Raw genomic sequence first — 21,490 nt, 5'->3', positions numbered from 1 at the left:
TTACAGATTGTCCTTGCTTAACTAACATAATGTACTATTACACTTCAGTGTTTGCTTCGTTCAGAGGATTTGACGCTTGCCTTGTTTATATATATGTCCAATGATGCCAGAATATCTGCTCAATGCTGGTAGTTGAATGCAGCTCTCTGAGAAGAACATTTTCATGTAAAAGTATAGTTCTGTTCAGTGAACATTTCCAGCATGTATTGAAACAGGATTGTTTTAGTGGCTTTGAAGATTGTTATTTACTTTGTTAAACGGCAAAGTTATCTATGTATCTATGTATCTCCTCTGGTCTTACAGATCCCGAACGCTGGACAAACATTCCGTTGTTAGTAAAAATCTTAAAATTAATAATAAATGAACTTTCTAACGCAATGGAAGCAAATGCATCTCGCCAGACAGCTGCAGACTGGAGTCAAGGTATGATACTGGGGTGGCTTTCTCCTTTCAGATGGTGAAGAATGAATGGAGTAGCTGAACTGCTAGCAAAAATATGCAATCTCATTAAAAATAGTAATAGCCTCTACTATACTAGAGAATTGGAAGGTAGCAATTACTACTAGTATAGCAAGGTATACTAGAGAATTGGGGGAGGGATAGCTCAGTGGTTTGAGCATTGGCCTGCTAAACCCAGGGTTGTGAGTTCAATCCTTGAGGGGGCCACTTAGGGATCTGGGGCAAAAATTGGTCCTGCTAGTGAAGGCTCGATGACCTTTCAAGGTCCCTTCCAGTTCTAGGAGATTGGTATATCTCCAATTATTACCTTTTATTACCTTAGCAAATGTTGTACCTATATTGAAAAAGAGCTCTAGGGGGATTCATGAAATTACAGACCAGTCCACTTCACACATGTTCCTGGTAAATTGGTCAAAATGATAGTTGAAAATAGAATAACTGAGCTGGAAGATTACAGAATGGTAGGGTCTAACTCACACAGTTTCTCCAAAAGAAACTTTTGCTGCATTAATCTGTTAGAATTCTTTGAATGTGTCAAAGTAGTGGTGTAGCGGGGTGGACCCCCCGCTCCTGCCCTGAAGGGTTAAAAACAGCCCTGGGAGGGGGCTGTGGCTGGAGAAAGCAGCTTTTAGGCTGGGCTGATTGGGGGAAGTGGCTGCAACTGGAGCCATGCCCCAAACAGACTCAGCAGGCCCTATAAAGGCAGAGAAGCCAGGGGCAGACAAGAGTCTCCCTCTGCCTGTAGAGAGAGATGGGCCTGGCTGCAGGGAGCTAGAGACAGGGTACCTGAGTGAAGCAGGGCTGGGGAAAGGTAGAGGAGCTGGGGAGCTCCAGCCTGGAAAGCCCCAGGCTGTGGCCTAGCACAAGGTCAACAGGTACTGGGGGTTGCAGAGGGCAGCCCAGGGGTAGGTCAAGGCAGCAAGTCCAAACCCAACCTTGCCAGTGATACTGATACTGCAGTCTCCCCCAGGCGGCAGGGGCTAGACAATGACTGGCAGTAGCCATATACTGAGACGAGGTGGGGATAGAGGGTGGGGGTTTCCCAGGAGGGGAGACCCTGAGAGAAAGGGGTTACTGCCAGGGGGCAGCACCCCATGTAAAAGGGCACCAGGTCCAGGGAGGGACACGGGGGCTAGAGGACAGGTGGATCACCGGCCTGCAGAGGGCGCTCCAGAGCTGGAACGAGCTAATTCCCAGGAGTCACCAGCAGGAGGCGCCACAGGGAGAGAGTCTGCACGTCTACAAGTGGATAAAGAAGGAACCGTTTTGACATAATCTAAACATTCGAAAAGCATATTGACAAGGTCTGTCTTAAAAGGTTGCTAAAGAAAGTAGTTATAGGGCGAGGCACAAAGTATTGTTTTTGATGTAACACATGGTCCGTTTTCATCATGGCACAAGGTGAACAGCAGCATGCCTCAAGGTTCTGTGCTAAGACTCGTTTTTAATAAAGATCTAGAAAAAGGGGTGAGCAGTGAGGTGGCAAAATTTGCCCATGAGTCACCCAAAATTGTTGAGGTCTCGCTCAGCCAGAAAGTATTCGCTGGATGCAGAAATGACCAGATGAATTTCTCTGGCCTCTGTTATTTAGGAGTTCAGATTAGATTATCCTAAGAGGTCCCTTCTGGCATTAAAGTCTGTTATTCTGTGGCCCATTTCATGTCCCTAAACCTGGTTCCCTGGAGTGGGGGGAACCTTTGGACCAGACACTGGTTCCCAAAACCATGTTCAGCTCTAATCGGTCTCAGAGTGGGAGCTAGTTTACACAGCCCATTACATTGGTGCCAAAACAGGTGACTCGGTGCTTCCCCAGTGTTGGTTTCCAAAGAACCCTTGTCCTCAGTGCCTGGACCCTCAGAATCCACCTTAGAACGGCATTAAGACACTGGTGCTTACCCTTTTCCCTGGCTGCCAGCACATTAGACCAAAGTACCAAATGGGTGCTGAATGCTCCTAATGGGTATTACTCCAGACCTGTGTTTCTGCTTCTGTCTGCTGCTCCTCATATCAGGGAAGGTAGGAGTAAGAACAGGAAGGAGGACCCCTGAACAGGACCACCCTAGAAAGAAACAGGAAAAGAGGCATTCTCACATTTCCTTAATTCAGAGGATTGCACCTCAGATTTAAAGACATTAATGCTAGGGACCAACCTGACTGGGAATGCCTAGGGACCAGAGGTGTGCACAAAGTGGGGACAAGCAGGTGCATGCCCCCCTCATAATCTGTATGTCCCTGCAACCTGGGGAAGGAGGAAGCAATAGGGCGGCTGACTGCCAGCTGAGCTGCTCCTCTCCCCACCCCTACAGCTGCTGCTTCTCCTTCCTTGCTGCTGGAGTCCTACCATTGCCTCTGCCGCCACTCCACAACTCACCTCCCTGGGCAGTCTGCAAAGCAAGCAGCAGCAAGGAAGGAGACGTGGCAGCTATAGAGTTGGGGAGAGGAGGAGCTCAGACAGCCACCCTGTGGCTTCCTCCCTCCCTGGTTGCAGGGACATGGAGACTGCTGCTGCCAGGGGGGAGCTACTGCCTCCTCACTGCTGGGCGTCCTGAGAAATCTTGGGGTTGGGGTCACGCGAGCCGGTCATTTTTGTGTGTCTAACATGCCCCTCCAAAAGTGGTCAGATGTAAATTCCTGCACATGCCCCTACTAGGGACTCTCCAAAGGGTTTTTATGTGCAGATTCAGTTATCCTCCCCCATCGGAGTAGAGGTTTCCCTCCCTAACTCTCTAAACTATGAAAAGGTTCAGAGAAGGGCAACTAAAATGATTAGGGGTTTGGAACAGGTTCCATATGAGGAAAGATTAAAGAGGCTAGGACTTTTCAGCTTGGAAAAGAGGAGATTAAGGGGGGATATGATAGAGGTGTATAAAATCATGAGTGGTGTGGAGAAAGTGAATAAGGAAGTTATTTACTTGTTCCCATAATATAAGAACTAGGTGCCACCAAATGAAATTAATGGGCAGCAGGTTTAAAACAAACAAAAGGAAGCTTTTCTTCACACAGTGCACAGTCAACCTGTGGAACTCCTTGCCTGAAAAGTTTGTGAAGGCTAGGACTATAACAGGATTTAAAAGAGAACTTGATAAATTCATGGTGGTTAAGGCCATTAATGGCTATTAGCCAGGATGGGTAAGGAATGGTGTCCCTAAGCTCTGTTTGTCAGAGGGTGGAGATGGATGGTAGGAGAGAGATCACTTGATCATTACCTGTTAGATTCACTCCCTCTGGGACACCTGGCATTGGTCACGGTCAGTAGACAGGATACTGGGCTCAATGGACCTTTGGTCTGACCCAGTATGGCCATTCTTATGTTCTCTATGGTCTGACTTTCATGCAGGCGTTTATATTTATAATTAGGGCCCTACTAATTTCATAGCCTATTTTGGTCAATTTTACGGTCATAGGATTTAAAAATCATCTGAGCTATTTAAACCTGAAATTTCAGTGTGATAATTCCAGGGGTCTTGACCCAAAAAGGAGTTTGAGGTGGGGGGGGAGTCCTGACGTTCCCCTGATATTATCTGGACCGATGATCTACTAGGTCTCCAATCCTTGACTCTGGGAGCCAGCCTTACCCTGCTCTGCTGTGAGAATCCCCACTGCCGGGCTGTTCACACACAGCCTCTGGCATGTAAGCTGCTCCCAGCAACGTGACTGAGCACTTTTGGCTGCTTGGATTGTGCAACCAAATGATGCTAGCCAATATCTCCGGTCCCAGACACAACCCTAGGAACCTCCGTCTTGCAGTGTCCAGTTATGCCCGCTGGACACTGCAAGCTGATGAAAGTTTGTCAATTTAACAAAGAAATTGATATGTACCAGGCTTCTTATCCCAAGGGGAGTCTCTGACACGCTTCAAACCAAATGCACTGCTTCAGGTAGAATAAACAAATTTATTAACTACAAAGGATAGATTTTAAGTGATAAGTCAAAGCATAATAAGTCGGATTTGGTCAAATGAAATAAAAGCAAAACGCATTCTAAGCTGATCTTAACACGTTCAGTACCCTTACAAACTTAGATGCTTCTCGCCACAGGCTGGCTGTTCGCCCTTCAGCCAGGCTTTCCCCTTTGATCAGCGTTTCAGTCGCTTGGTGGTGATGTCTGTAGATGGAGGTGGAAGAGAGAGGAAGAGCATAGCAAAGGTCTCTCCCTTTTATCATATTCTTTCTTCCCTCTTGGCTTTGCCCCCCTCCCCCTTCAGAGTCAGGTGAGCATTACCTCATTGTAGTCCCAAACTGTCCAAGGGAAGGGGGGTGACTCACTTGAGAGTCCAATAGATCCTTTGTTGCTGCCTAGGCCAGTGTCCTTTGTTCCTGTGCGGCTGGGTTTGTCCCACACGTGCCCTGGTGAGGTGTGAACTGCCCCTCTGCTCCTGGAGAGTTTTGCCTGGGCTTGTTTTAAGCCATGAGGACTCATTTTCAGCCTCATAACTATATACATGAAATTACAGCCTATAACATTACTGTAACAACAATGCTCTGTGCATAATGAGCCTTCTGAAGACACCCGACATGACAAATTTTGCATTAGATACCACACAATCATTTTATAAGGATGAACATGGGGTGCAGAGTGTTCCCCCCGAGGCACAGAGCATCACAGGCAGGAGGTCACAAGGTTGTAGGGGGGGGTTGCAGTACTGCTACCCTTACTTCTGAGCGGCTGCTGGCAGCAGTGCTGCCTTTAGAGCTAGCTGTGCAGCTGGAGAGAAGTAGCTGCTGGCCAGGATCCCAACTCTGAAGGCAGAGCCACCGCCAACAGCAGCACAGAAGAATGGCATGGTATGGTATTGCCACCTCTACTTCTCTGCTGTTGCCTGCAGAGCTGGGCCCTCAGTCAGCAGTCAGCATTCTCCAGCCGCCCAGCTCAGAAGGCAGCGCAGAAGTAAGGGTGGCAATACCGCAAACAAACACACCCCTCCAATAACCTTGCGACACACACACACACGCAATTCCCTTTTGGGTCAGACCCCCAATTTGAGAAACACTTATCTCCCCTGTGAAATCCAGGAAGTATAAGGTAAAAGCACACAAAAGACCAGATTTGATGGGTGGAGACCAGATTTCACAGTCCGTGACACGTTTTTTGCAGCCAAGAATTTGGAAGGGCCCTATTTATGTCTGGATTCTATCCATTGACTTTAAAGATATAAGCATGCCAATACACTGGCTTCCCTGATCGGTACGCATGGGCATAATTCATTTCTGCTCCTGTACTGTTTTATGAGGGACTGCATATTCTGTGGGTAATGTTTATCTGTCTCGAGCTGGTGTTTTCTATGTGGCTTTAAGATGCTTTTTTCCATCCACAGATGACTCCAATGATATGTGGGAAGATCGGGAAGATGAAGAGGATGAAGATGAAGGTTTAGCTGGACAACTTTTATCAGATATTCTTGCCACAAACAAATATGGTAAGCAGAACAGTTACATTCACTGTTCAAAAGAACATGAAGCTCTGAAAGTTACATTTCTCTTGATAGCTGCTCAGTATATAGTATGGAGGGCAGGGAAATAACCTGGAATGGAAGACACAGGAGAAAGGGAAGAGCAAAAAATACATCCTGGAACAGAGACTGTATGTTCATAGGCTAGAAGATATCGAACAGAGCACTTTTTGAGGCTCAGGGTTTGTCTACACTTAAAATGCTACAGCAGCATAGTTGCGCCACTGCACTGCTTTAGCATAGACACTACCTATGCTGAGAGAAGGGATTCTCCCGTCAACATAGGTAATCTACCACCCCAAGAGGCTGTGACGAGGTCAACAAAAGCATTCTTCCATCAACATAGTGCTGTCTACCCGGGGACTTTGGTCAGCTTAACTGCACCACTCGGGTGTGGATTTTTCACATCCCTGAGCAATGTAGTTTTGCTGACCTAATTTTCTAGTGTAGACCAGGCCTCAGTGAGTCTCAAGTACTAATTTGGCTTCACAACACTGTCATGAGGCTGGTATAAATATGATTTACAAATGGGAAAACTGAGGCTCAGAGGTAAAGTCACAAAATGAGAGTCTCAGAACTGAATAGAACCCAAATTTCCCAACTAAGTCCTGTGTTCTTGTAGGAAGAAGTTGTGTGTGATCCTGAAGTGATAGGTATATAAAGGGAAAGGAAGCTGTGGGTATATGATCTGGAGGGTTAAGGAGAAAAGGTAGATGTATAATTTGAAGAGAGAATCTTACTTGGTACCGCTAAGGCAACTTAAATGAATTGTTTCACTGCACTGGCAGAAGCATAGGAGACTGAAATCTATCATGATGCATTGGCTCTGCCGCAGATAACATGGCAAGACAAATTCATGTAGGTAGCTTTAATGAGAGGGAAACTTATCCAGATTCTTTTGTAGCCCAAGGAAGACTTTCTTCAACCTTACCATGTCTCAGTGAAAGAGGGCCTTTTCTCAATATTCAATGGAAGTGTTTCCTGTCTGACTGTAATGTATGAAATGTAGCTAATAAAGGATGTATTTGTGTCTGGTACTGAGGTGGTAAGCCAAGGATATCTCAGTATGGAGCAATTAATTTCATGCCACAGTAGAAGATCACTAATGTGTGCACATGTTTGTACATATAAGGAATGACAGACACCTGTGTTGTGCTACTTGGACTCTTGTCTCAGCTGTGAGTGACTAAAGGCACCTGGCCCTCCTTATCCTGCCATTCTTCACTGCCCTCAGCCCATTTAAAATAAAAGTTGCTAGTTTCTTTTAAATGGAATTTTTATCCAAAATGACACTTCCCTGTTAAAATCTGCGGATCTCCTGGAGTTAGGGGCCTAGTGAGATGCATCCTGAAATAGTAGCCAGCTTGTCCTTCACTATAAACACCTGTGCTTTTGTGTTGCCAGATGAGGATTACTATGATGATGATGAAGAGGATGATCCAGATGCATTAAAGGACCCCCTTTATCAAATAGATCTACAGGTGATGTATTTGAATGAGTTTTGCAATCTGATTCCTATTGCCTATTTATTCTAGTTATTCATTATATTTTACTTTCTTATATAGTATCTGTAACAAAATACGGAGCCCCCTGAGCACTAAAAGGAGAGTACATTCTGTATTTTTATTCAGTTCACGGGAATTGCTCTGGAAGTGCCAGAGGATGCATATTATTACTGTTATTCGTATTACTATAGCATCTAGGCAGGGACCCAGAACCCCTTTGTTCTAGAGTCTGTGCAAACAGAACAAAAAGACAGCCTCTGCCCCAAAGACTTTCCAGTATAAGACCAGAGACAACAGATGGATACAGACAGACGGGAGCACAAGGAAATAATGGTCAGCCCGGTGGGCAGTGGTCTCAGCACATCAACAGCATAACATAAATTTTTTTGTCATCAGGGCAAAGGAGTGTTTTTAGGAGGGATTTGAAGGAGGCTGAGGTAGCTTTGCAGATGTTTTTGAGGAGTGCCTCCCAGGTAAGAAGGCAGCCTGGAATAAAACACCAAGGCACTTGTTTGCAAATTTAACCAGTGGGCCATGGAGGCTGGCATCCTGAACCAGCTGGAAGCAAGCAATCAGCTTGATTGCAATTGAGAAATAAGGAGGGTGGAGATAAAATCCGTGAAAGTGAAGACCAGCAGTTTACATTTGATGCAGTAGAGAAGGGGGAGTCAGTGGAGGGATTCAGAGGGGTGACCTGGTCAAAGCAACAAGCTAGGAAGAAGAGGTGCTTTCTATGACTTATCTCTGCTGCATGAATGACTTATGACTTAGAAATGTATTTTTTTTATGTGAAAGATAGAAATTGGATTCGAGTGAATAAACCTTGTAGCATATAGGACCAAGTGTCTGTGATAGTGGATTCTGAGAGTTTTCAATAATTGGTTAAGATTTTTGGAAGAGGAACAAATAGATGAAATGTAAAGCTGGTGTGTATGGTATTACATTAAGTACTGGCAATTTGCCAAGATTCCAATGGTCAGCAACTAACTTGCAAAAAGTCTGGAGGATAACAGAATCCTAAAAAAAAAACAAAAAAAAACAGTAGTGTGGATTTAAAACCTATGTTAAAAGTGTTGCTAAGTTTGCAAAGTCAAGTGCTCAAGTTAAAAAACAAATGCTAGAATCAAGGCTGCATGTGCAACATTAATTCTGGCATAGTTTGTGTCTCTGAAGCTTGGTTAGGTCCCTCTGTAGCTCCTCAGCTTTCTCTGACTTAATTATCCTAAGTAACTGTCATCTGAAAATTCTGCCAGCTCACTGTGTCTGCCCCCTTTCCTAGTTTGATATATTAAACATTGGGCCTACTGTGGAACTTTGAGGCACTCGGCTGTTAACCTTTGTATTTGATTCATGACAATTGACTCTTGCCCTGACTGCTTAGATTCTTTAATAGCCTGTTAGGATGGACCTTATCAAAGACCTGTCAAAAGTTTAAATAAACTGATTCATAGATTCTAAAGTACAAAGGGACCTTTGTGATCATCTAGTCTGGCTTGTATAACACAGGCCACAGGACTTCCCTGAATTAATTCCTGTTTGAACTACAGTATGGCTTTTTGAAAAAGTTTTTAGTAATGGAGAATTCACTACAACCAGTGTTTAATTTGTTTTTTAAAAAAAATAAAAAGATCCCTGGTCTCAAGCAATAAAGATGGTGTCTTCCGCACAGCATGACCTCGCAAGCATTGTACGTGTGAGGTCATGCCTTGCACGCCACCAGAAGAGGTGCCATGGCTGAGTCCTGGCACAAATTAAGCTCTGACCACAACCCTGGGTAAGTTGTTTCAGTGGATAATTACCCTCACTGTTAAAGATTTGTGCCTTATTTCTAGTCTGAATTTGTCCAGCTTCAACTTCCAGCCATTGAATTTAGTTAAACCTTTGTCTTCTAGATTGGAGAGTCTTCCTCTATTATCAAATCTCTGTTCCTCCTGTCAACTAGTTCTCTTTTATCCATTAATCTATTGACATGTTTAGAGAATTCTAATAAATTAGTGAGGCACAATCTTCCTTTGCAGAAACTGTGCTGATTAGACCCTATCATAGCATGATATTCCAAATGTTTAATTCTATTTTTAATTATCATTTCAACCAGTTTACCAGGAACAGAGGTGTAAGACTTTATGCCCAGTAAAGGCACCCATAGACTCACCCTCCCAGTCACCCAGAGAATTTTTAAAGTACATTTGAGGTTGAGATGGAAATAGCAGACAGACTTGTTGGAAGTCTATGGGTAAGGATAAGGTCTACTATAGATCACCTAGCATAGAAGAAGAGGTGCATGCAACTTTTTTAAAAAATAACTAACAAAATCATCCATAGTACAAGACTTGGTATTGATGAGGGACTTCAACTACCTAGACATCTCTTGGGAAAATAATACATCAGGGCACAGATTATCCAACAAGTTCTTGGAATGCACTGGAGACAGTATTTTATTTCAGAAGCTGGAGAATGCAACTAGGGGAGAGGCTGATCTCAATTTGATTTTGACAAATAGGGAGGAACTGGTTCAGAATTTGAAAGTGGAAGGCAGCTTGGGTGAAAATGATCATGAAATGATAGAGTTCAGGAATGGAAGGAGGGAAAACAGCAGAATAAAGAAAATGGATTTCAAGAATACATACTTTTGCAAACTCAGGGAGCTGGTAGGTAAGATCCCATGGGAAGCAAGCCTAAGGGGGAAAACAATGGGAGAGAGTTGACAACTCTTTCAAAGAGATTAAGGGTACGAAAGCAAACTATCCCACTGCATAGGAAAGATGGGAAGTATGGCAAGAGACCACCCTGGCTTAACCAGGAGATTTTCAATTATCTGAAACTTAGAGTTCTACAAAAAGTTAAAACTATGTCAAATTACTTAGGATGAATATAAAAAAACACAAATATATAGGGACAGAATTAGGCCATGGCACAAAATGAGGTTAAACTAGCTAGAGAAAGAAAGGGTAACAGAAAACATTCCACAAATACATGAGAAGCAAGAGGAAGACCACGGAGAGGGTAGGCTCAATGAGGGAGGAGGGGGAGGGGAAGACAATAACAAAAAATGTAGAAATGGCAGAAATGCTTCATGCCCTTTTTGGTTTTCACCAAGAAGATTAGAAGTGATCCAATCAAACACCAGTGAAAATTAGATAGGATTCGAGGCTAAAATAGGAAAAGAACAAGTTAAAAATTACTTAGTTATATGTCTCCAAGTCAAGACAGAAAATATCATATTGCCTATATATAAATCCATGGTACACTCACATCTTGAATACTGTCTGCAAATGTGGTTGCCCCATCTCAAAGAAGATATATTGGAATTGTAAAAAGTATTGAAAAGTGCAACAAAAATGCTTGGGGGTATGGAATGGTTTCCATATGAGGAGAGATTAATAAAACTGATTTTTCAGCTTGGAAAAGAGACCACTAAGGGGGATATGATAGAGGTCTATAAACATGAATGGTGTGAAGAAAGTAAATAAGGATGTGTTATTTACTCCTCAGAACACAAGAAGTAGGGGTCACCAAATGAAATTAGTAGGCAGGAGATTTAAAACAAACAAAAGGAAGTATTTCTTTACACAACGCACAATCAACCTGTGAAACTCTTTGCCGGAGGATGTTGTGAAGGCCAAGACTATAACAGGGTTCAAAAAAGAAGTAGATAAATTCATGGAGGATAGGTCCATCAATGGCTATTAGCCAGGATGGGCAGGGATGTTGTCCCTAGCCTCTGTTTGCCAGAAACTGGGAATGAGTGATAGGGAATAGATCACTTGATGATTACCTGTTCTGTTCATTCCCTCTGAAGCACCTAGTATTGGCCACTGTCAGAAGACCAAATACTGGGCTAAATGGACCTTTGGTCTGACCCAGCGTGGCCGTTCTTATGTTAGAGTCAGCAGGACATGATGAAATTCATCCTAGAATACTCAAGGAGCTGATTGAGGAGATATCTGATCCATCAGCAGTTATCTTCAAAAACTCATGGATAGGGCCCTACCAAATTCATAGCCATGAAAAATGCATCATGGACCATGAAATCTGGTCTCCCCCATGAAATCTGGTCTTTTGAGTGCTTTTACCCTATACTATACAGATTTCACAGGGGAGACCAGCGTTTCTCAAACTGGGGATCCTGACCCAAAAGGGAGTTGCAGGGAGGTTGCAAGGTTATTTTAGGGGGAGTTGCGGTATTGCCACCCTTACTTCTGTGCTGCCTTCAGAGCTGGGCGGCCAGCTCTAAAGGCAGCACCCCGCCAGCAGCAGTGCAGAAATAAGGGTGACAATACCATATACCATGCCACCTTTACTTCTGCGCTGCTGCCTTCAGAGCTGGGCATCCAGAGAGTGGTGGCTGCTGACTGAGGGCCCAGCTTTGCAGGCAGCAGCGCAGAAGTAAGGGTGGCAATACCATACCATTCCAAGTTACTTCTGCGCTGCTGCTGGCGGCGGCTTTGCCTTCAGAGCTGGGATCCCAGCCAGTAGCCACCTTTTTCTGTGCCCAGCTCTGAAGGCAGTGCTGCCACAATAACAACACAGAAGTAAGGGTAGCAGTACCGCAATCCCCCCTACAATAACTTTGTGACACACACACACACGCTCTTTTTTGGGTCAGGACCCCTACAATTATAACACCACGAAATCTCAGATTTAAATAGCTAAAATCATGAAATTTATGATTTTTTAAATCCTATGACTGAAATTTACCAAAATGGACCATGAATTTGGTAGGGCCCTACTTGTGGAAGACAGGAGAGATTCGAGTCTGTGATATTTCATCTTTATTACCAGAAAAGGCTAGGTTTCCTTAATTAGTGCAGTGTTTGGATGTTCTGGCATAAATAAGGCGTGGGGCTTTATGTTGAACCAAGAGAATGAAAGGATATTGAACAACTGCATCATTCTCTGGGCACCCTCAGCACTGAATGATGCTGAGTTCCCGTGAAAAAAAAATTACACAACTGTGTTAACAACTTGTCAAAATGTATACATTAAAGGGGTCAAAATTAAAGCTATACAGGCAACTAAGTTTCAGGCATTTCCTGAATATTTAGTGCTTGACTTTCTCTTAACATTCTTTTTTTTTATGGTTCATTTCTGTGTAATTTCCTAGTTTAAAAGAAAAAAGTTCTAGTACAGGAGGTGGGCAAATTTTTTGGCCCGAGGGCCACATCTAGGTGAGGAAGTTGCATGCAGGGCCATGAATGTATGGCTGAGGCAGGGGATTGGGGTGCGGGAGGGAGTGCGGGGTGTGCGGTGTTCAGGAAGGGGCTCAGGGCAAGGGGTTAGGATGCAGAAGGGGTGTGGGCTGTATGAGGGGGATCATGGCAGTGGCATGGCAGAATGTGGGAGGGGGCCGTAGTTTGCCCACTCCTGTTCTAGTATGTGCAGCTCTCAACACGGGCACTTCAACTTTAAAAAAAAAAAAAAAAAAGTCAGAGAATTTAACATTGAGATTGCTGCAAAAGCACAAGGGGACTGAGTTGAGATTGCATGGGAATCCTTAATTCTGGCATTTCCTGACTTTTGAGTACGTGACTTTTCAACCTTAACGTCCTTTTAATGATTTTTGGAGGCAATTTCTGAATTGAAAAAGATAAAACAAATTCCATCATGTGGAATTGTATTGATCCCGACTTGGATCATTAGCAGGGTTTTGACCTTTAGATCCATACCATAGAAACTCTGGCTAATGGAGTAACTGATAGCAGTAGTGTGCTGCCATCCTCTGTGTGGACCTGCCATGACAGGAGGATGACACACACTTGGCCAGTGGGTTTCACAGCTATTTGCCATGAGCAAAGAAAAGTATAGGTTGAGGAGTCCCAGGTTCCTCCAGGTTCTACAGAGGAGTGTACTTTTCTGCCCATGCACCCCCTCCAACACGGTCTCTGTGCTCCTATCTACCCTTATCCTGTCCCCCTCCTCTTCTGCTGCCTCCCCCAGCAGGTCCTGTATCCACCGCATTGCCCCTTCCAGCTATTGTCCTCTTCCCCTCTGCTTTTTTCTACATTCTCAGTCTCCTCTTGTAACTCCCTTTCACCATGTTCCATCTCCCTATTCCTTAGCCCTCTGCATCAGCCTGCTTTCTCCTCACTTCTGGGATGCTAGTGGGGGATGAAGAACAACTTGAAATTTTCATTAAACTAGGCAAGTATTTAAGAGGAAAACTTCTGGACTGAGGTGTATTAAGTTGTGGAATAGTCTGTTGGGAAAAGATGGAAGCTTTGTCATTTGTGACTTTTAGAACTAGATGTGACAAAATACTTTATGCTAAAGAGAATAGTCATGGGTTGGCTGGGAGATAGAGTGGGTAATCTGATAGAAAAGACCTATCTTTGAATCTAGGGAACAGATTGTAGCAGCACTTATCTCCACTGCAGAGCTACCCACAGAGACTACACAATGCTCAGTCTTGAGTGAATAATCTGACTGGCTCTGTGGTCTCTGGGCTACACCTTGGCTAGTGCTCTGGAATCACATTTGGCCTGGAGGCTGCACTTGGCCTGCTTGTTTGACATGTACTTTGAAGCCTAATGCAGCATGGCCTGTCTTGTCTGCTGAGCACAGTGCCCCTTCCCCTCCACTTTGCATTAGTGCTCGTTCACTTTGTCTTTTCTCATGTTATGCAATCTTTAACTCCCCAAGTTAAGCAATGATAGATGTATTTATTGAAAGATGTTAACTTGGTTCCTTGTCGTCTTCCTCCTAGGCCTATCTCACTGATTTCCTGTGTCAGTTTGCACAGCAGCCTTGCTATGCAATGTTCTCAGACCATCTCAATGAGAACGAGAGAAGAGTGCTTGAGGCCATTGGCATATGAACCGTGCAGAGACCATATTGATCATATCGGGACAATGTTTTTCTGGCTTATTCCATGTTTTGTGATTAAACATGAAACTTTTTCCAGTGTTCACCTGTTGTTACAGATGTGATCTTCCTCATCACGAAGTATTGAGCCTTGTCTTATCATGACTCTGTTAAGGGAAGGATTATTGAGAAAGCTCTGAAGACTGAGCTTTGCACTCTGCTCTCACCAAGGGAACACTTTCGTTTTTCACAAAAAAACTTTCCAGGAGGTCCTTAAAATAATGTGTCCTTAAATATTTTTTAAAATAAACTTTATATTTGCCTCTGAAGAGGCACGTCACTGAGTTTCACAAACACAGTTGGACAGAACGAGAAAGGAATCAGGTCTTTTGTAGGTTGCTTGGATGTGTTTTGAGACTTTGGAAGTTTTGTCCCTCTTCGCACTTGCATAACACATACAGGGTAAATATCTTCATCTTGCCATGTGACTTTTTTATAGAACTATAGACACTTTTATCAAAGAGATGCCTAAATGGTATGGAATCTGTTTACAAGAGTTTGGATGGGAAGCTGAAATAATAAAACTAAATGAACATCTTGTTTTGTACTGTGGGTGGGGGCTTCCATCTAGTCTCTAACATTGCATCAGTTCTTTGCTAAAGCTTTTACATGCACATGCTGAAAGGAAGCTACCACTTAAATCTCAATTCTTGTGGAATGTGGCTACTGAAGACTGGTTTTACTGAACACAAACAACCATACTTTTTTACCAAAAAAAAAGTGTATATTTAACGTTCTCTTTACTCCATAAAAACAATTATATTAAATACTTTGCTTCCTTCACACTCCTGAGGCTTGTATGAAGTCGGTAAGCTAGAGTCCACAAATTAGTATGTGTATTTTTATAGGGTGGTAAAATAACATTACAAACTGATTTATCCATAAGTACAGAGTGATGTATCTCACAACACCTCTTTGCCTTTTGTTCCCTGTTGGGGAAAATGAAAATAAAACTACTAAAATATATACACTGGTATTTTCTTTTAAAACAGATTTCTAGAAGGAAATCATTACATTTTATATGTATTTACCCTTTAAAAGTTCTCCTTTTAACTGTACCCTAGAGACTATTGGCCTCATCTCATAGTAGTCTTCTGAGCAGGAGGGGAACCCTGTAACTGACTCTGCAGCTTCCATTTCCTTTTAGGCAGAATGAGAACCACTAAAACCCCTTTTCCTGTAGGGTCCATCAGGTAATTCTCTTCAGGGAGTAATGTGCCGCCTCTGCAAACCTTCCTTACAAGCAAGCTTGCCAAATAGCTCACTATACCTGTGCCAGTGTTGGTCTTTTAAATTGTTAAAGCAGGGGGAGGGAGACAAAGAAGCCCAATACAAGACTGTACTTCTCCCCACAGCTCCTCACGAAGCTTGTGTGACCTCAAGCCTTGCTGGTCTAACTTAGGATGTGGTTCTTCTCTCTTCCTCAGCTGAGATAACAAATTAACTCTCCTTTTTAGTAACCCAGGGAAAACTGATGCCCCAGGTCTGAGGGTTGGTGGTTCTTAGTTTTATTTTTCAAAAATAACATTTAAAAAGGCAACATGACTGCCCCCAACTTCCTGAAGCAATGATGGAAATAGGAGGGCCCACACAATCTGTCATTGCATGTGAATGGAGTTGAAAGGGTTGAGTGCTGTGAGATGCAGTAGGATGTCTTCTACAAACTCTGACTTGTGTGCCAAGCTTGCTTTCTCAGAGTTTAACAAAAAATAAATGGCTTGAAATCCTGAGGTAGCTGTGCTGACGAATCAGCTTAACTCCCAAAATGAGTAAAGGAAGGCTACGTAATGCTGTAGCACTTCTTTGGCATGATAGCTGATGAAGTTTTGCTCCTGAATATTGGAGAAGACCTGTGCTGCACAGTGCATGTTTGTAGAACACTGCTACACAGTGGTGCTGAAAATACAAAACAGAAAAGAGCAAAGGGCAGATCTAAACCACAGGGCATATTGCAGAATGCAGAAAAGAGCCATCAAATGTTAATTGTTTGATGTCCCATATATTGGAAACAGAGTTCTAAAATAGGATCATGCACACTTCTAGGTAAGTGAAGGACCAGACGTTCGAAGGTAACAGTGTGTTTTGTGGCATGGAAAATGGACAGACTTGAAGTCTGGCCAACTGATCTAAGTTGGTGGGGACTTCAGGAATGTTGATATGCTCTCGGCAGGAGGCCCACTGGAGTCAGATCTTACGCAGTGTGCACCTTAATTTTGCCTAACATATTTTGATTCTTCTTAAAGCACATTTAAGAATTATAGGTTTAAACAAGAGCATGAAACATGGAGACAATTTGGTACTAATATTGTGGCTCTCCCTTATTTTGTGTTGAAGGATTTATCTGGTGTTGCCCAGGCCTATCTCCATCTATGAATAAATTTAGGGGCAGCTTCTTCTGGAGCTCCCTTCAGTGCCCTTCATTATGTTGGTTAGCATCTGTTGCTGTCTAGCATGTCTATTGAATGAGCCATTTGTTCTTTACTTCCAATAAGAACTACTGCTGGATACAGTGACATTGCATGAAACTCTGAAGTTTGGGAAGGTGTGCCCCTTCAGTAACTTAGTGCTTCCTTTGTTCAAGTACCCACTGGAGTCTTGGAGTATTCCTGAAACATCTTACCTCTGTCCAACCCCCCCTCCTTGGGGCTGGGAGTGGGGCCATGACTGGGAGCCCCACAGTGCTGGCAGACTACCTGCCTTCTCTTAGGGTAGGGGTTTTAAAATCTGGGCTCCCTAAGGGATTTTTTTTATCATAGTTGGGGTTAGGTTTATTTCCAGACACCACCACCTCTTAACATGGGGATCAAGGAGATTTCCCTTCCCTGGGGATTTGTGCCCCCCATGAGCCCTTGATTCAACATATCAGCAATTTCTGCAGCCTCCAAAACTGTGGAAGGTTTTTTTTGGTCACAAATGGCTGCCTTCACCTCATCTGTAACTGCCCATAACAATTGCTCTTGGGCTATCAGATCAAACAGTTCTTCTCTGAGTGATGATCCTTATGTGTATTCCACATATGGGTACACAGGTGCGCCATGTGCCCAAGTATGAAGATTCTTCAAAGCAATGCCTGTTGACCCATATGTGCATGGTATCTTCCCTCATACTCCCAATGGAGGGTACAGGAGGCTGTGTAGGTCAATGCCTGTCCAGTTCCTTTTTACTGCCGCATGGCCCGAGTAAGAATTGTGTCCTCCTTCAGTCCACGCATGACCTGTAAAGTAAATTATGTGTAAATATATTTTATGTATTAGCTTGGTACTTATATAGTTAGTATATATAAAATACAATGGTTCCTCTCTTCCCCACCTCCCCCAATCAGAATGACTCCTCCCCAGTTCTGGAACTATACCCAGAGTCCCAGGATACAAGAACTGCATCTCCTGCCCTCACTCCTTCTCTATCAGGGATGAGCATGAACAGTGCCTAAACTGTCTGGGAGAGGCATATATTTCTGCAAAGTGCAGTATTTGCCAATCCTTTCCACCCAGAACTCAAGGCCCGAGAGCTCCATTTGAAAAAGTTCTTCATCAAAGAAGCTATGAGGTGCCACTATGACCTGGAGCCGAGAGACTCTTCCCCCGCCCCCCTCCCCGCCACGTAGATTGGACTCAGCCGTGCCCCTCCAAGCAGGTGTCTTGGAGCAGAGTCTCTAACACTGAAGCCCAAGGACTCTTCCCACAGGGCTCCCTGTGAGAGTAAAAGATGCTCTCATAGACAATATGGGGAGATCCTCGCAGAGCACTTGTGACATTCTCCATCCCATATTCACCATAGTGACCTGATTATGACATATATTTTGTAGAAAATGCATCATAATTATGTGGGGTTTCAATGGAAAAGTTATGGTTTGCTGAATATGATTATCCTATTTGCATGTATCACTTTTGTAGGTGGAGTTATGAATATTGACTATGCATCTGTATTTCAAATGTATTTGTTCCTGAGTAATACAGACGCTCCCTGACTTATGCAAGCATTCTGTTCCGGAACACCTTGCGTAACTTGATTTTTGCATAAGTCGGAAATATATCTCCCACCATTACACAAGAAAAAAACAACCCTCCTATTTCTAGCTTTCTGTAAGCTTGGTTTTGCGTATGTCAGGTTTACGTAACTCGGGGAGTGTCTGTACCCACAAAATAGTTTACATCCAGTCTTGCCAGCACATTGAGAATAAACTATTTAAGGTAAAGGTCCATCAGCAAAAACAATGGGCTATGGGAAAAGCCTGTCCTCATCTGATGATCTTTCCTGTGGATGCTTCAGTCAGGGTATGAGTAATGGCTGCTAGGACACATCGAAGCTTGCAAGGGCATGTGACTAGATCATGTAATACTGGACTCCATCTTGTTGCTTATAATTTTCCACAAACTGTGCTGGGGGCTTCGCTTGAAACAAAGAAGTTCCCTCCACATGGAAGAACTGGGCTTCACTCCCCCTACAACACAACACCTGAGGGACAAAGACTGAAATGGGAGAGGGGGTCCCAAACAGAACAGAAGAATTCCAGCCTGTGTATGCAAAAACTGTAACCTACTTGTACTAGCTAACAAGATGAGATACTACTTGATTCAAATCCTATCTAATTTATAAAGCTTAGATTGTTTGTTTTATTTTTTAGATAATCTGATCTGTACACTATTACTTATAATCACTTAATCTTGCTGTAGTTAATTTGTTTTATATTTTTACCTAAAAAAGTGTGCTTGAAATGCTTGGGGAATCTGCTCAGGAACAAAACCTGGTGTATTGTCATCTCCACATTGAGGGAGAGGCAGACTGGGTAATAATCTTATACTGGCAGTGGTCAGGCTTTTGACCAGGGCAAGATGGAATAGCTCTGGGGTCCTAGGCTGTGGAGGTGGGGGAGGGAGGTTGTTTGGGTGGAGCCTCTCTAGTGTTAGTTCATGAGTGGCTGAGGAGAAGCATTCATGTAGCTGGAGTTGTCCCTGTGTCTCCGTGCCTCTGTGGGTCACAACTGAGAATACCAAATTCATGATAAACTTCTGAGAAATAGGGAAGACACACCCCAAAACTGGTGGTTATTCTTCCATAAGATATGCCAAACCAGCAACCAAAGTAAACTTCTGTCTCACCACACTGGCTAACAAGTAGTCAGAAATGCAGCGTCCTTGGATATTCCAGTCTTGGATTCAACACCCAGACACTAGACTTAATGAGTGGTTATTTAAAACCAATTTCATCAAAGGGTTGTTCTGATCCAAAAGGACCAGCCATATATCCAGGTATATATATATATATATATATATATATACATATACATATATATAACTCAGATCTTACCCAATAATCATCCTGTTGCCAATACTTTAGTATCTAATATCTAAAGGTTTATTTATAAAAAGAAGAAAATATGAGAGTTAAAATTGGTTAAAGGAATCAAATACTTACAACAATTGTGGACTTCTTGTATCAGGTTTGGAGCAGCAATGGAATAAACTGCTGGCTTGTTAAGTCGCTGATTGCTTCCAAATAATTGGCAGGTCCTCCGTCCCTTGGTTAGAATGTGCTCATTATTATAAGGCCATAGGCTAGAGATCAGAGCAAGAAAGAGGCAAAATGGAATTTTTTCTAGGGCCTTTTATAGCTTCTGCCATGTGGAGAGAAACTTCATTGTCCTAAACAAAGCCCTCAGCATAGTTTGTGGGAAAGTCAGGCACACAAGATGGAGTTTAGTATCACATGATCCAGTCACATGCCCTTGCATGCTTTGATGAGTCAGTGCAGCCATTACCTATACTCTACCTAGTATCTATTACTATACTCTACACCAATATTCCACATGAGGATGGACTACAAGCTGTCAGGAACAGTATCCCTGATGAGGCCATGGCACACCTGGTGGCTGAGCTTTGTGACTTTGTCCTCATCCACAACCATTTCAGATTTGGGGACAACTTATACCTTCAAGTCAACGGCACTGCTATGGGTACCCGCGTGGCCCCACAGTATGCCAACATTTTTATTGCTGACTTAGAACAATGCTTCCTCAGCTCTCATCCCTTAGCACCCCTCCTCACACTACATTGATGACATCTTCATCATATGGACCCACGGGAAGAAGGCCCTTGAGGAATTCCACCTGGATTTCAACAATTTCCACCCCACCATCAACCTCAGCCTGGACCAGTCCACACAAGAGATTCACTTCCTGGACACTACAGTGCAAATAAGTGACGGTCACATAGGGTGACCAGATCACCCAGGTCAAATATCAGGACGTGGGGGGGGGAGGGGGCAGAGGGGGAAAAAATGGCGGCAGAGCAAAAAAAAACCCCCCACCCCCGATTCCTCCTCCCTCTGCAAGCGCTGGAGGGAGGCTCGGGAGACTCAGGGGATCACGGGGCCGGGGTGAGTGTGAGTCCAGCCTGGCCCCTTAGCAGGCAGGACTCGGGCGCGGTACCTGGAGGGAGAGTAAGGGGTGGCCTGCGGGGCCAGGTGGCGGCTGTTCTCCCCACCTGGGCAGCGGGACTCGGGAGCAGCCGCTGCTGCAGCTCCCACTGCCGCAGGGGGAGGAAGCGGCCGTTGGCCAAGCTCGGTGGCTGCGGCTCTGGCACCCACGAACCCCCTGAGCCCGGACCTGCTGCGGGGACCCAGCGCGCACGCTGCGCGCACCCAGCCCCTGGCCAGTCACATCTGGACTGGCTGCCCAGCTGGTGCAATCTCACGGGCGGCCCCGGAGTGGGGGCAGCAGGCCCCAGCCCCCCCATCCCACTTGGGTCCTGCAGGGGAACGAACGGGGCTGGGCTGCCGATACCTCCACCGCAGGATTGCACCAGCTGGTCAGCCAGCCCAGACGCGACTGGCCAGGGGCTGGGCGCAGCATGCACGCTGCTGGGTCCCCGCAGCAGGCCCAGGCTTGGGGGGTTCGGGCCCGGGCGCCAAAGCCGCAGCCGCCGAGTGCCACGTGCTTGCCCACTTCCTCCCCCTGCGGCAGTGGAAGCTGCAGCAGTGGCTGCTCCTGAGTCCCGCTGCCCAGGTGGGGAGAACAGCCGCCTGGCCCCGCGGGCTGCCCCCCTATTCTCCCTCCAGGTACCGCGCCCGAGTCCTGCCTGCTCGGGGCCAGGCCAGACTCACACTCACCCCGGCCCGGTGCTCCCCTGTGTCTCCTGGGCATGGCGTGTTTGGCAAGAGGCGGGGATTTGGGGAGGGAGCCAATGGGGCAGTGAGGGGGCGGGGATGGGGGTAGGGA

General features: G+C 44.7%; 1 protein-coding gene and 1 long non-coding RNA gene across 7 annotated transcripts in view; one reads left to right on the top strand and one right to left on the bottom strand.

Annotated features, from left to right (window-relative positions):
- Window positions 1–15,240, top strand: part of IPO9 (importin 9) — a 183,880-nt gene extending 168,640 nt beyond the window's left edge. For 2 of the 3 annotated variants that reach the window (XM_039517957.1, XM_039517958.1), the window contains 4 exons: window positions 304–423; window positions 5,774–5,875; window positions 7,313–7,389; window positions 14,117–14,320. In XM_039517957.1, the coding sequence (XP_039373891.1) occupies window positions 304–423; window positions 5,774–5,875; window positions 7,313–7,389; window positions 14,117–14,227 (410 nt within the window). In that variant the 3' untranslated portion in view covers window positions 14,228–14,320. Of the gene's footprint in view, window positions 1–303; window positions 424–5,773; window positions 5,876–7,312; window positions 7,390–14,116 lie in introns of all 3 variants that reach the window. The other variant, XM_039517959.1, reaches the window with a different exon arrangement.
- Window positions 15,241–16,359: 1,119 nt separating this feature from the next.
- Window positions 16,360–21,490, bottom strand: part of LOC120393424 — a 29,506-nt gene continuing 24,375 nt past the window's right edge. For 2 of the 4 annotated variants that reach the window (XR_005592032.1, XR_005592031.1), the window contains exons 2-3: window positions 19,690–19,829; window positions 16,360–17,488 (exon numbers count right to left, since the gene is read on the bottom strand). This is a non-coding gene — a long non-coding RNA (uncharacterized LOC120393424). The remainder of the gene's footprint in view (window positions 17,489–19,689; window positions 19,830–21,490) is intronic. The other 2 variants (XR_005592034.1, XR_005592033.1) reach the window with 1 other exon arrangement.

The sequence above is a fragment of the Mauremys reevesii genome, unplaced genomic scaffold (assembly GCF_016161935.1).
Source record: "Mauremys reevesii isolate NIE-2019 unplaced genomic scaffold, ASM1616193v1 Contig2, whole genome shotgun sequence".
NCBI lineage: Eukaryota > Metazoa > Chordata > Testudines > Geoemydidae > Mauremys > Mauremys reevesii.
The sequence above is the reverse complement of the archived record's forward strand: the minus strand, read 5'-3'. Positions and strand labels throughout refer to the sequence as shown.